This window comes from Pteropus medius, unplaced genomic scaffold, assembly GCF_902729225.1.
Source record: "Pteropus medius unplaced genomic scaffold, Ma_sr-lr_union100, whole genome shotgun sequence".
Taxonomy (NCBI): Eukaryota; Metazoa; Chordata; class Mammalia; order Chiroptera; family Pteropodidae; genus Pteropus; species Pteropus medius.
In genome coordinates, this window is record NW_024352789.1 from 238,051 (window position 1) to 253,100 (window position 15,050).

Below are 15,050 nucleotides of genomic sequence, written 5' to 3' on the forward strand. Positions count from 1 at the left end.
CTGTTCGCGGCCCGGGCCTCTGGCCTCCATCTGCCCCTCCGCTGGACCAGCACAGCCTTTCCCGTATTTAAGAAGGGAAGGCCGTCTGGACCCCACACCCTCCTCCCGTCGCCCCCGCCCCATTCAGAGCCAAGCTTCCTGAAGGAGCGAGGTCTGCACTGGCTGCGTCCAGCTCCCCTCGGCCGCTCCCTCTTCACCTCCAACGTGGCCCCGCAGGAGAAACGGCTCTCGCTGAGGCCACAAAGCCCTTGCGTGTGTCTCCCCGACCAGACGAAAGCTCAGAAAGCGTAGGGACCGGGCCCTTCTGTTTCGACACTGCATTTTCAGAGCCTAGCAGGGCGCCAGGCACGTAGCAGGTGCTCAGAAAACATTTCTTGAACGAATGCACGAATGAACGAACGCGAAGGTTTCAACCTGAGTGAGTGGCAGCCCCTGCCCTAGTCCCCTGAGGGATGTCCTGGGGCCCTTTACTCACTGGTGCCCAGGTACATGACCAGATGGCTGTGCCCATCGAGGTCCTGGGCGGCCTCCACCGCCAGTCGCGTGTACTCCACACCGGACTTCACCAGCAGGGGCGTCCCCACCACCTGCTCATCCATCAGGAAGTGGGCCTTCATGAAGGTCAAGGCTTTATCGGAGGAGGGGCCCACCGAGCACTGCAGGGGAAGGAGGCAGGTCTGCTCAGCTTGCTTCCTCCCTCCCCCTCCCTCCGGAGGGTGCGTAGTTGGGAGTTGCCTGTCTGGGAACCCCAGCACCCCAACGCCTGAGGCTCCGAAACCGTGAACAGGGCGTGATGCCAGTGCATGGCAGGCTGGCCGTGAGGATGAAATGAAAACCACACACAGGGAAATTAGCAGAGCGGTTGGACGAAAGACTCGACAGACGTTGGCTGTTCCGCCTTTGCGCCCGGTCACCCTCATCAAGGACTTCCGGCAGCCGGCAGGAAGCATGTCAGTTGCCCCAGGCTCAGCACAGGACCTGGCACACAGCTGGTGCCCGATAAATGTTTGCCGAGTCGGTGACTGAATGAAGGGTGGACAGAAAGGGGTGGTGTGGCAGGGAGTGTTTCTCATCACGGCCTGCGGGGACTTGCCGCAGGCTGTGGGACAAGCTCCTCTCCATCTGGGCCTCCTTCTCCTCACCCATAAAGTGAGGGGGTTGGACCAGCTGTCTCTAGTGGCCCTGCCAACTGCAGCGTGCTGTGGCTCGGGGACACCTGTGTCCCAGTCTTCGGTCAAGATACCTGTCCTCCAGGCCCAACAGCACTGTCTTAGGGCCAGCCCCCACTCTGTCACCTGCAAGCCGTGTTCTCAGACAAGTTCCCCTCGCCCCTGGCACAAGCTTCAAGTTCCTCATCTGTCAAGCGAAGTAAAAACACCCACGTCTCGTTCTGATGCTAGCATGCGCACACACGGTGGGTACTCTCACTTCCTCCCAAAGGGATTTTATTTAAAAGGTATAAACTACCACAGGTGGGGGACAGGAGAGGAGGCAAAAGCCCCACATTTGGGCAGCTGGAAAGCAAACGGACAAATAGTAAAACACTCAGCAGAAAAAAAGTCTCCTTAAGCTGGCCCCGGGGTAGCCCGCAACCATCCCATTTCTAAGGTGGAATTCCTAAAGTTCATGAATCAGTGGCCCCGGTCACTCCGGAAGCGGGGGAGAAGGTGGGCCGAACGATCTGCATCATGTGAAAGTCTGTTTAGAAAGCAGGCAGAGCTCCTCCCAGCTCCATGCAGCTGAGTGACTGTCCCTTCCATGCCCTGGCCCAAGACTGGAGGTTTACTCTCCGGAGAGGGCAGGACAGAGGGTCTCTGGATGGAGGGCGGCAGGCGAGGTGGAGGGGGGACCGCACCCTGAAAGCAGCGGAGGATGTGCAGGCAGGCACAGGACAGGCCGAGACTTCCCCACACCAATGTGCTTCCCCACCGGACTGGACCACCCGCCTCCAAGCAGAACACTAGAGGATTGTCCTCTGGGGACAGACTAGAGGTCCAAGAGGAAAGACCTGAACATACTAGCATTAAAGGCCCCCAACAAAACAGCTCAGCCAGACCGTCCTCAGCAGAGCCACAACAGAACTCAAGTTGCCAAGTCACACCCACGGCCACAGACTTTCCCAACAGCGCCCCGGTGCCCCGCTCTCAGATGTGAGTAGACAACCACGATCCGGCAGATGCTTGAGTAAAACCACGATCGTGAGAGACCAAAGCCAACACACAGGAAAAACGAATAAATCATAAAACCTAAGAGGAAAAGAAACGGAGAAAAGGCAAGTGCACAGCCAAGTCTCGTCACGACCGAAGGGAGGAAGGTGAAGACGGCGTCTGGATGAAATGACGAAGCGCCACAAGGGAGGCGTTCGGACTTCGGGAGGGCAGCCGGGCACACGCACACATGCCCCCACGCAACCACGACGCGGTCGTCCTGTTCCCCCTCCCCCGCCCCCAACTCTAATCTGATTGAGTCTCCGGAGCCGAAGACGACGTCACAGAGAAATACTAAGATGCCACCACCGACATGCAGGATCGTCACGATCCAGATGGTGGAAAATTTTACATGACAAATAACTTACAAGAGAAAAAAAGGAAGACAGAAAGATACCATCTAGATTGAAAGAGACTTAAAAGAACCAATGCGAACTTACAGCCCTCATTTGGATTTTGATTCCAATAAATAAACTGTTTTTTAAAATACTCTTATGACATCTAGGAGATGATTAGAAATCTGAACACTAAAAGGCAAGACAGATTAATGAGTCATGAATTTGGGGCTGTGATAATGGTACTATGGGTATTTTTTTAAGCTCTTACCTTTTGGGGATGCATGCTAAACTATTTACGGATGATGTAGTGGCCTGAATGGTGCCGCCCCCCAAAAGAAGTCCATCTAAAACCTGTGAATGTGACTTTATTTGCGAAAAGGGTCTTTAAAGTTTGAGATGAGCTCATACTAGATCACGATGGCTGAGTAGGAGCTGGCTGATGGGTATATAAAGGTCCAGTACACTCTTCTGGCTACTTTGTGTATGTTTAAAATTCTCCATAATAGAACATTTTTCTAAAAGAGATATTTAAAGCTCAAAAAAAAAATCTAGGAAAGTATATATTTTAGCAGAAGTTAAAAATCTGCTAGGAAGGTCAGAAGAGAAAATGGAGACGCTCTTTCCAAAAAGCAGAACAAAAGCAAAGCCTTCGAAAGTAGGAACAGACGTAAAAAGTTAGGGGAGCTCTAGAGAGACGTGAGAAAGCATCGAAGCATTAGAACGTCAGCTCCATGAGGAGCCTGTGTCTGTTTTGTTCACTCTTGCATCCCCGGTGCCCAGAACGCTGGCATGTGGCTTCAGAAAAGAGCTGTCCAACAAAAAAGAAATAGGAGGAAATAGCCCAAGAAAACTGCTTAGAACTGAAGGAACTAAATTTCCAGGCTAAAAGGGCAAACTGGACGTCCAGTACAATTAACGAACATAGTTCCACCAAAGCACAATATTGTGACGTTCCAGAACAGCCAAGAACAAAGAACAGGCACCGCAAGATTCCAGTGAGAGAAAACAAACAAACAAATAAAAATAAACGGGTGGCACTGGAGGCGTTAGGGATTAGAAGAGGTTTGGCGTCCTCGACAGCGTGCAGCAGCGTGGGACGCTAAAGATCGTGGAGCGAGCCTACCGAGTTTTGAAGGAAGATTATTTCTAGTCGAGAATGACACGTGCGCCGCCAAACTGTCCAATGCGAAAGGAGAATAAAGGGATTTTCAGACGTTTAAGGTCTCAGAAGATTTTCCCGCTGTGCACCCCCTTCCAGGAAATCTATGGAGGCGACCCTCCGCCAAAATAAGATGGGGAAAAAAGCAGTAGCAGCAGCCACGGACACAAGAAACACGAGTGATCACAAGAAACAGCCACGCCACCCTGAACGCGCCCCATCCCGTCTGATCCCGGAAGCTAAGCAGGGTCGGGCCCGGTTGGCACCTGGATGGGAGACCGCCTGGGAAGACCGGGTGCTGCGGGCGTTAAAGAAAAAAGAGAAGAAAAAGAGAAACGGGCAGAGGGAACGCCCAGAACAACGCAGAAGGGAGAGGCAGGCGGCACCCGTGCCCGGATGTACAGGGCCCTGGTCCAGGCTGCAGGAGACAGGGAGGGCTCCGGGGAGCTGAAACTCCAGGGGTCTGCCTCTCAGAAGAGATTCAGATGATTGAAGAAGGGGTTAAAAACAAGAGCTTAGGAAACAAAGCAAGCAAAAAGAAAATAAATCAAGATAGTGACTAACCCTTAGGAAAATAAAAATCTATGCAAGAGGAAAAGTAATCATGGCTAATCTGTGAATAATAAGAGTCACAGTATAAATACTGATCTAACCAAAATTGCCATAAAACTGCTAGGAGGTGAGGGGTGGGGGTGCTGGCGTGTTGCTAAGGCAGCTCTGGGCAGGGGAGCGGGGGAGCCCTGGTTTGTGGTGTTTGCCGGTTTCCTTGGTTTATACTCCGCCAGGGCTGATTTCAAGACACCTGTGTCACATCGCTGGGCACGAATTTGGAAAGAACCGCGCAGAGAGAGTTCTTGCTGGTTGCCGCAGGCCAGCCCCAGGGCCCCACCGGGTGGGGACACAACCAAACCCTCCCCTTCGAGAAAGGGATTCAGCAGACACTGCCTGGGACTGAAACTTCAAGCAGCAGCTATCGAACTATGTACCGAAGGGTGTGGAGATAAACATCGGAAGGGTCAGCCAAAGAGGCGAAGGCCGTCGTCTCTAGAGAGGAAAGAGTGGAGGGCAGGGAACAGGGCTGGCTCGTGCCGCCAGCCCCGTTCATCTATCTGACTCCTTCGATGGGGTACCAGTACAACTCAGATCAAAAGCGAATTAGAGAAGAAAGGCAGCAGAGATACCCAACACAGTCCTCGGCACAGCCCACAGTGGCTCAGCGAGAGCCCAGGTGTCTGATGTGAACGTAGCTGGGTGGAGGGGGCCCGCTGTGTGACAGATGCAGCTGGACACCTGTCGAATGTGGGCAGCCAGACTGGGGGTACATCTGAGAGACAGGACTGGTGGAAGCACTAGCATTCACTGGCATTTATTATGCCACCATAGGTGCTTTGATGAGTGCACTGTGTATCTCTGGTGGGGAGGGGCTTTGTTCAGTGTGTGCGTGTGTGTGTGTACGGGGTACTCACGCTGCCTGGCCGAGGACTGATATCGTCGGGGACCCCGTGAGTAGTCCAGCGTGAAGTCTCTTTGTTCAACTCCTTGTACTTCCCCTCGAAGGCACGCTTGATGTCCTTGAGAGAGAAGGCACAGACAGCGGAGCTCCTGGTCCCGCCGATCTGCCTGGAGCCGGCAAGAGGGGACATCGTCCGTGATCTCCTGGGCTGTACCAGGAAGCTCCCCCTCCAGCCCTGGCCCAGCCTCGGTGAGAAGCCCCAGGAGAGCAGGAGTGCAGAGGGCTGGGCCAGCCTCCCGCTGCCTCTCCTGCCCCCAGCTGTGGTGGTAAGGGCTAGGAGGGCCGCTGACTCTGGCCCATCTTAGAATCTCAAGTGTGATTATCTTTAATATGAGAATTCACTGGGGTGGGACCGGCTCCTGCGGGGCTCCAGATGGAGTCTCCTCCTTCGGGTCCCACAGAGAAACCACCAGAGCCTGAGCACAAGGCTGTACTACTTCGCCCTGGTCTGTGGAGACAGGAGGCCTGTCTCTCTTGTTCCCTTTAACCTGACTGTGGCACGCACCATGTTCTCAGACACAGACACCGACACCAGACCCTGCCTACACCAGGTATCTTTGAGACCTGGCATTGTGGGCAGGTATCTAAAATGCGATGGGGCCCGACGGCAGCAAATCGGTTACCCTTCCTTAGCCTCCAAGCAACGGCTATATTTTTTGTCTTATGATGCCGACGGTGTTTCCCTCTTTGCCCTGGCCACTAGGAAGCTCGCAGCTAAATCTGGGCGGCACCCAGGGACTGCAAAGATGAGGAATGTGCTGACCCCTCCTTACCCTTGGCTTCTCCGATTCTCCTTTAATTCCCGTCTCCTTATGGGCTTTCTTTTAACAGTTGCCTTCTGTAAACTGCCTCCTGGCCTTTTGGAACCAGGCAGGATGTAAAACTAGTAGGACCCTCTCAGAGCTTTATTTTTCCCGCCTACACGAAAGGCACGATCGAACGACCTCCTACGAGAGGCGCGCGCACGTGTTCGGCCCACGTCCGCCCCATCCACGCGGGAGCCAGAGCGGCGCACGGGCGGGCCCCAGAGCCCGCGCCCACCCCCGCGTCCCCGGGACTCACCACTGAGAGGTGAAGACTGCGTAGACGTGTTGATCGGAGGAGAAATTGGCCGGCAGCAGGACGGCGTGGCGGATGACGTTGAAGGGCAGCTGCCCCGGCTCGGTGCAGAGCAGCTGGGCCTTCAGGAAGGTGGTCCACTTCTTCTGCAGCAGCCTCTCGCCGCCCACGTCGTTCTAGGGGCGCGGGCGGAGTCAGGGCGCCGCGCCCCGCCCTTCCCTTCTCCCATTGGTCCCTAGGCTCTCGGCCCCGCCTCCGTCATCTCACCATTGGCTCCTCCACGGCCAGCCCCGCCCCCGGCCCCGGAGGCGCACCTTGCAGACGCGGGCCACGCGGGACGTGCGGAGCTTGTCGAAGAACTCAAACTCGCTGGCCGTCTCCTCGAAGAAGAAGTAGACAACCTGGGTCGAAGGGATGGCGGCGACGAAGGAGGCGTCCGCTGCGGGGGCGGGCAGAGAGAGGCTTAGCGATTGAGCACCTGGGGGCCCCTTGCTGCAAACCCTGGGGTTGGCTCCCGAGGCCAGGAGAGGGGAGACCTCGGGGTCCCACCGCTGGTGGAGGGTGGCCGTGGGGGCTGGGCGGAGGGGACTAGGACTCCTTTATTTGCGGGAGACCAACGCTTCGCGAGGACGGGGCCAGTCTCCCTCCCTGCGGTACCCCAGTGCCTTGAACGCAGCATGCGGTCAACACTTGAGAGTCGAGCGAGCGGCCAGCTCTCCGGCTCCGGGAAGGGCCAGATCTGCGCTGGGCGGAGCTCCGGCACTTACGTTGCAGCCAGAGGAGGAAAGTGTCGGTCTTGAGGACGGGCTGGGGTCCCAGCGTGCGGATCAGGATGGGCTCGTTGCCCAGGAAGTTGTTCATAGTGCCCGAGTAGAGCGTCCCGTCTGGGGGACAGAGAGGCGACCAGCTGCAGGCGCCCTGCCCCCTCAGTCCTGCCTCTGACCGCCTGCACTCACATCGGTCTCTGGCCCTTCCTCGGTTCTACTCTGCCCTGTGGAGCCCCGAAGCCCAGCTCGCAGGCCCCGCCAAGCGCCCTGCTCCTCCTGCCCACAGAGCACGCACCCCCTCCTGCCCTCTGTGTCTGGCACGTCCCCAGCCTTTGCCTGGCTACACCCCACATCTGGCTACACCCCACAGGGCCAGCCCAGCCACTTGCCAAGCAGAATCACTCACTGTTCCCGACAGGTGGCCGCGTTTGCTTCTGCACCGTGGGTCCTACCTCTCTCTTCCTGGAGCTCCCGCCCAGCCCATCTACCTGTCTTTCAAGGTCCCACTGAAAAGCCAAAGGCCACCTCCTCCAAGAAGCCAGGCTGAGAAGTCCATAATGGTTTGTGTCCAGAGGGCACGGGGCCAGGATGTCTTCCCTGTAACCCCACAGTTCTCAGCACATGGGGGCACACCGGAGCAAATGACTGGCTCTCTCGTCTCCCTGACACCCCTCCCAGCCCCTTCTCCTCTGTGTGTCTCCCCACTTCCATCTCTCGCCACCTCCTTCATGGCGGCTTCGGCAGGAACCTTTGATCTTGTGTCCTGAAGCCTTTATACCCCTCCTTCCGTCCCCTGCCTTTCAGGAAACTCTGTCAGAGTCCATAGGTCACAGAGTGACCTGGGAAAACAGATGTTGGGATGGACCAGGGAACCGGATACTCACCCACCAAGACAGCCGTGTGCTTGTGCGTGGGGTCGAAGGGGCTTTGGCCTTTCCCCTCCACCACCTTGTCCTCTGAGATGGGCAGCAGGTGTGAATCTTTGAGCTCCTGATGGGAGGGGGGAGTAGAGGTGGCTAGAAGGCCAGAGTCCCATGTCTGGAACATGTGGGGAGCCGGGGAGGAAGGGACAGGGACACAGAGGGAAATTGAAGCTCACGGGGCTCTGCCTCTGGACGGCCAGTGGTTTCCAGAGCTGCGGGGGATGGGCTGGGAGCAGACGTGAGCAGGGAGGCTGGGGGCCTGAGCGCTGGGTACCAGGAAACTCACAATGAAGGTGCAGGCGGGGCTGAAGGCGAAGGTACCGCAGGCATAGAGGTGGGTGGCATTCAAAGAGACCAGCACACGGATAAAGTTGAAACACTGTGTCTGGGGGAGGCAGAGAATTCAGGATAGAGAGAATTCAGGTCTCCAGGCCGCTTGCCCCAAACTCTTGGGCCCCTGGAGGCTGCCAGCCCGCCTGAGGTCAGCCAGTGCTGGTCTGGGGACACCAGAGTTCTCTCCTCGGGCCGCTTACCCCTCTGCTTACCTCGTTGTTTTTCTTAAAGGCACATTCTCTCTTTTTTTTGTCACTGGCCGGCCAGGGGATCTGAAATGGAGAGTCGGGAGGGGGAAGAGAAAGGGACGTGAGGTGCCCAGCTCTGAGAGCTTTGACCTGCCATCCGCTTCTTGGCTGTGGCGTGAAATCGCCAGCAGGCAAGACCCGCTGAGGGCTGTAGCAACGTCGGCCGGCTGTTCCCCCGCTGCTGCTGACGCTCATTAGGACACAGCTCCACGTCAGCACGTGGCCGTGGGATCGGACCTGGGTGGGTACCTAGGCTCAGCCACTTGATGGTTGAGTGAACCCGATCCATTTCGCAGGCTTCTGGAGGGCACAACTAGGTGGCATCTGAAAACCACCTAGGGCAATATGTGGTGTACAGAGCAGCTGTTGTCAGACCTCACATTTCAGGGAAAATCGTTTAAAATGTCAGCTCCTGGATCACACTTCAGAGAAGCTGCATTTTCACCAGCATCCCATCCGTGCGGGTGGCCCGCAGACCACACCGAGACACACGAAGCGGGGGACGCTCCGCAGCGGCCGGCCGCACCCGCCCCTGTCTCTTCCCTCCCTCACGTCGTTGCCTGTGCGAGGCGACTATGATTGACCACTGAAGCTCCGGCGATTCCTACGAGTGGGCGGATACGTTATCGGCGCATGAGTCAGTGTTTCTCCCGTGTCAAGGATTTCAGCCCTTTTAGCAATAAATGCTATTCGACTGGTACCTGTGCTGCCGATGCATGGCGAGGCCGGGGTAGCCGTCCTTGGCTGTTGTACGGACCAGATCTATGTAGCAAGTCCCACTGACTATTGTGGATACGGCGGACCCCACCCCTGCGCAGTCGAACATCCGCCCATAACTTTGGAGTCCCCCAAACTTAACCATGGCCGTCCTTCAGTATCCACAAGGGTTCTGGGCCCCCCACGGTGCCCGGGGTGGAACGATGCATACAGTTGCCCTTGGTGTTCACGGATTCTGAACCGTGGATCAAAAATACTGTTTTTGATCAGCAGTCGCTTGAACCCACAGATGGGAAACCCAGGGGTACAGAGAGCTAACTGTATATTTACTGGAAAAAAAATCCTCAAATAAGGACCCACATAGTTCAGACCCACATAGTTCAAAGGTCAACTGTAGAGGTAACAGTGAGGCGGGGGTTATTCACCCACGGGCAGCCCGGGTGCAGGGCAGCTGCCGGCCCCCTCCCCACCCCCGGCCTGCATCCTCCATCCCTGGCCCCCTCACCATGCTCTTCAGCTGTGGCACACCTGGATCCCGGATATCCAAGGCCAGAACGGCCTCCCGGACCCCCACGTAGAGAGTGCCTCCATCAGCACTCAAGAGCAGAGTGTCGAAATCCTGGAGGCCCTTCTGGTGGAAAAGGCTCAGAGCCCTGCGGCCGTCCCCTGTTGGGAAGTGACAAGAAGTGAGTGACGAGTGACGAGTTGGTGGGCAGGCAGCTGACTTCTGAGACAGGAGTGGGGGAAGGGGAGGGTTGGCGGAGCGTGGTCTCTGGGCCTTGTGGGGGGAGGGGGGCACTCCTCACCAGCAGCTCCCCACACCCCGCCCTGCTGGGCTTTGTGTGCTGAGCCCACAGTAGAGAGGACAGGCGGCCAGAGACAAGGTAATGACAGCCCGGGGCTGGGCGTAGGCGGCCCACACTGAGAGACAGACAGAGAGACAAAGGGATCGGACATAAGGCGAGAGGCCATGGATGCTGGACGGCCGCGCTGAGGGGAACAAGGCCCTCCAGGGCGGGTGGGCAGGAAGGTGTCAGCAGCTGCGGGCAGGAAAGCTAGACTCAGGCGGACCGCGCATCTGAGCCGCTGTGGCTTGTGAGGCTCCGCTCTCGGCCCCACTTCCTTCCCCTCCCCGATCGCCGGAAATTTCCCCCCTAGAAGGAGAGTCGGAGGCTGAGCAGAAGGGGCGTGTTTCTCCTGCGTCTCCGCGGGCATGCCTGATGTCCCCAGGGCAGAGGAGGTGAGCCTGGGCGCTCTGCGTCACCTCGGCATCGTGACAGGGTGTGTGTGTCCCTGTCCCACTGGCCACCAGCAAGGGCAAGGCGCTCCCTCGTGGGCACATGCGACTTTTGCATTAGTCGGAGGATCGACGGGCTGAGATGACCGCTGGAGGCCGAGTCTTCCACAGGCTCGCAGGAGGAGTGGGGAGCAGTGCGGCCAGGCGCTGGGAGCGCTGGCCTCCCCCAGAGCCCTGGGAACCCCCGTTAGGGAACCCCGACCACCGGTAGCATGACTGTGGATGGCTCATCTGCTCGCCGTGGGACGCCAGCACCTTGCCGGTGGGGGCAGTCCTGTGTGGGGGCGCTCCCAGCCCCCACAGGGAGGAGGCCCCTCCCTCAGTGGGCATCACGAATTTCCTTTACCACGTCGCCCCCAAAAGAAGCTGAAGACACAGCCGTGTCCAGGAGCCCCTGCCCCACGCCTCCTACAGGCCCTGTGCTGGATCTTCCCACGGAGGCAGGAGGCCAGCAGCCCACAGCCTCAGGAAGAAACCAGCCAAGCTGTGCCCGCGGGGACCCGCGGCCTGTACCCCAGCCGGGCCACCCTAAGTCCTCACATTCCTGTGGTACCGGACACGCCTGGCCCAGCACGATGTGTGGTTGGCTCGGGCCTGGCGTGTCCTGGGTCACCACGTCCACAGAAGTCCTTCCAGCATGGGCCTTGACCTTGGGGGCACCCGGGGACGTGAAAGCAGTCTGGGTTCGAGGTGCCCAGCCTGATGACAGTGAGGGTTAAGGAGGGAAAGAAGAGCCCCTGGTTTCGGAGAGCCAGGAGTGGTGCCCCGGCCCCCTCTCCTCCCTGGGCTTGGCCTTCACCCAGGTGGCGTCCGCTCGGTCCTGTCTGGGTCTGAAGCTCTGGTGCCGGCTGTCACGCGCCCTCCGCCTCTCGCCTCGGCCTCTCTGTTTCTCCGTGTCTGTTCCTCGCCCCACCCCTCCCGCTGGCTGTTGCCATCTCCACCCTTCTGGGTCATCGAACGCTTACCTGCGAGGTACTTGACCCTGGGCACGGGCCCCTGCCCACCCTCCCCTGCCGTCGGTGGCAGCAGCAGCAGCAGGCGGAAGAGGAAAAGGCCCAGGAGGCTCCGGGGATCCAGGCCCGGGGCAGGAGGGGCCATGCTCAGCCTCAGGCCGTCCGCCGGCTCTGGGGAGACAGCAGCAGGCACTCTGGCAGAAAGTCCTCACCACATCTGCCGCGGGACCAATCCGAGAGCCCCAGGCAGCAGAAGTGCGGGGGAGGGGGGTGCTGGGGGACAGTTTCCTCTTCAGAAAGTCCTCGAGTCTCACTTCCAGCGCTGGCACAGGGCACAGCCTTGGCCTGCCACCTTGCCCCCGCTGTGGGAGTCCAGCTGTTACCCTCTGGTCTCCTATTTACAGCCGCTCCCCACTTTCTCACCTCACTCAGGGAGGTCCTTGCCACCTGCTCCTTGCCTGCCTTCCTCCCAGGGCCCAGGGTCCAAACATCGCCCCTGAGCCCCGCAGGGGACTTCGTGGGGAGCAGATGTCTGCAAAGCACAGATCCCACAGGCCCGACTCCCCCGGCACATTCGGCCCCTCACACTCACCCCCGCCCACCGATGACCCAAGCAGGCGGACCACAGCAGGGAGTGGCTGGCTGTCTCCCAGCCTCTGCAGCTGCCCACCCTCTCCCTGGCCTCTGTGCCGCTGCTGTCTGTCCCCGGGGACCGCCAGCCTCCAGCCACCCGTCTCTCCTCACATACCCTCGAGCCAGCCACAGGGCAGAACCAGGCGTCCAGACTCCCGGGCTGAGGTGCCATCCGAGAGAAAGAAGTGAGCGGGGGCTCCCAGGCCCCAGAGGCAGTGGGCAGAGGTTTAACCTGGCTGGGACGGGGGTGAGACCCCCCAGGTGCCCATCACTCTGAGCCGGCACCACACAGGGAAACCAGAATTTCCACCTCTCGAGTTGTAACAGGTCCCGGGCTGGGGCGGAAGTTGGCAGATTGGGAGGGGAGTAAACGAGGACACACCTCTCTCTTCCCCTCCGTTCACCTCTGTCTTTCCAGAAAGTTTAAAAGGCCAGGACGTTTCTAGGTCGCTTCAGCCATTCCCCTGTCCCCCCCGCATCCCGTCTAACCAGCCGAGCAGCGGCGTCTCCCCTTGCTCAACATCTCCAGGCGGGGGACACGGCCCCATCTTTCGTGTCTCTCTTTTTGCTTACCACTCCCACCTACTGGGAAGTCTCTGCACTGGCCCGACTTTCGAAACTGCCACCTGTGGCGGGGCCATCGTCTTTTAGACGTGAAATGATTGTGCGGGGCTCTCCCCCGCGGCTTTGCTGAAGGAAGCCCCGGTGAGGCCCAATGCCCATCACCCCCGTGGTGGCATCAGGCCAGTGGGAGACCCAGAAAATTTCCCATCTGAGCTCATGCTACTGGAACACACTCCCGAGGCACCCAACTTCCCCATGGTGGCTGGTCGCCCCTCCCCAAAGGGACCAGGGGAAAACTCATCGTGCAAGGTTCACAAGGCCTCCAGCACCCAGCTCCACGACCTATAAAGGGGGCAGCTTCCTGCCTACAAGGCTGGAACAGCTGACTACCGGTTAAAGAGCACAGCCACCCCAAGGCCAATGCCACCCCGAGGCCAGTCTGACTCCAATAAATCTCCCGCCTCCTCCTTAAAGCACCTGCCTGACCATCAGGAAGTCCCTCTTGCTGTGTGGCTGCCCCTCCTTGGGCCGGGGCGTCGGCCTACACAGGGACTGGCTCGGCCCAGGCTGTCCCCTGCAATGCGGGTCAAAGGCTGCTCAGCTGCCTTTCCTTCTCGGTCATTTCCCTGTGGGGTGGTCTCAGCTGGATGGCCCCCTGACAGCTGTTTCTGTCCTGACTTGCCTAAGACTCCCCCAGACTCTCATGGAGGCTGGTCGCTGGGTCCTTGAGAGAAGCCATGGGCTGCCCCCCCAAACCCCAGAATGTTTTCCTGACTCTCAGAATCGAGGGGAACCCCCATCCGGACCCCGCCTTCTGTATCTCCCAAGCCCAGCTCAGACGTGGGCCCTACCCTGCCCCTGGGCCTCTGTGTTTGAACAGATTAGCTTATCTGGGTCACTGGGAGGGGTCTGTTGGGGGGTGAGGTGGGGACAGAGTTCCAGCCCCACCCTCCCAGCCGAGGCGCTGGTCCCACCTCTCTGGAAGGTTTAGTACCCTGGCCCCAGTCCCTCCTCCTCCAGAAACCAGGGGTCTTCTGGCCCCGGGCCTCCCTTCCCCAGAACCTCCAGCCAACAAGAGTCGCCTGCGCCATCAGACTTCCAGCCACTTCGGCAGAGAGTAGCCCCAGGACCCCACTTCCCAGAGGAGGAAGGTGACACCACGCAGACAGAAGCCAAGTTAAACCCAGACTGGCCCATTCAGAGCTAACCCCTCAGCCACACTGCCCCACGAGCCCCTGCCTCAGTCAGGAAACAGCCTCTCAGATGGAGAAGGCCAGTGTGCGTAGGCGGGGGGTGGGGGTGCTGAGCTCCAGGTCCTCTGGGCTCAGATGCAGTCTCTGGGGTGATCCCTGACCTCTGACCCCAGAGAGGACAGGAGCCTCTGCGGAGAAAGGCTGTCAGTGCAGGAACGGGTGCCGCCCTGGGTGCCGCCCTGCCTGCCCAGAGCCTCCTTCCTGGTGCCCGCCTGGGAGGCAGGGCCACCCTGCCCCGCCCCCGCCCCGCCCCCCACCCCCCGCCCCGCCCCGCCCCCAGCCCCTCTTGTGGCAGAGCCTGCCAGGCAGGCCGCAGTCACGCTGCCACCCCCTGTGGCGGCTGGCAGGGCCCGCAGCTGGGGCTGGCTTTGTGGGCTCACGGCCTGAGCAGCCACACAGGCCCACGCACAGCGGGGCCCACGCCTCGTCTAACGCTCTGCTGCCCACCACCTCGCTGCCACCGCCTCGCAAGCCTGGCCCTCCACCAGGGGCCCATGCTGTCATTCTGCATGGGGCTCCCAAGTGACGCGGCAGGTCCTGCCCACAGCGTCGACGAAGCTCGGAGCTGACGGGCTCCCAGCCCTCTCTGGACAAGTGGGGAAACTGAGGCCCAGGAGCGCAGCTGTCTGGGCCAGTCCTGTCGGGTTCAGGTGCGGGGTGGGGGAGGGTCAGGGAGCAGGCCACGGGGCCATGCCCATTCCCAGCCCCAACGTGGGGGTTCCCCAGCTCCTTTCTCCACAAGCCCTGGAGCCCAGGCTGGGGAGCCTCTTGGCATACTCGGGGACCGCCCCCTCCGGGCCCCCAGATCTCATCAGACAGTAGCCCCTTCCTGCCAGGCTTCCCGACCCAGGGAAGATCCAGATGTGGGGAGGCCTGGGGGATGCGACGTCACTCACCCCCTGACCCACTCCCTCCCGCCCCGTGCCCACCGCAGGGCTCCTTCTCTGGAGGAGGCCCCTGGACCCGGGATACCTCACTGAGTGGGGCTCCTGGACCCGGGAGAGAAGCCGCTCATGCGCGATGACCTGGCAGAGCCAGGGTCCCCCACCCCCCAGCCTCGGGACAGCCCAAGAGAGCTCCGTCCTG

The 15,050-nt window shown here is 59.6% G+C and overlaps 1 protein-coding gene across 1 annotated transcript in view; it reads right to left on the bottom strand.

The window, feature by feature from the left end:
- SEMA4A (semaphorin 4A) overlaps positions 1 to 15,050 on the bottom strand; it is a 21,357-nt gene that overhangs the window by 2,810 nt on the left and 3,497 nt on the right. Inside the window, exons 2-11 of the mRNA XM_039849809.1 lie at positions 11,527 to 11,685; positions 9,770 to 9,930; positions 8,512 to 8,571; positions 8,253 to 8,351; positions 7,928 to 8,033; positions 7,044 to 7,160; positions 6,591 to 6,715; positions 6,280 to 6,452; positions 5,171 to 5,324; positions 470 to 656 (exon numbers count right to left, since the gene is read on the bottom strand). Coding sequence (XP_039705743.1) covers positions 470 to 656; positions 5,171 to 5,324; positions 6,280 to 6,452; positions 6,591 to 6,715; positions 7,044 to 7,160; positions 7,928 to 8,033; positions 8,253 to 8,351; positions 8,512 to 8,571; positions 9,770 to 9,930; positions 11,527 to 11,659 — 1,315 coding nt within the window. The 5' untranslated portion in view covers positions 11,660 to 11,685. The remainder of the gene's footprint in view (positions 1 to 469; positions 657 to 5,170; positions 5,325 to 6,279; positions 6,453 to 6,590; positions 6,716 to 7,043; positions 7,161 to 7,927; positions 8,034 to 8,252; positions 8,352 to 8,511; positions 8,572 to 9,769; positions 9,931 to 11,526; positions 11,686 to 15,050) is intronic.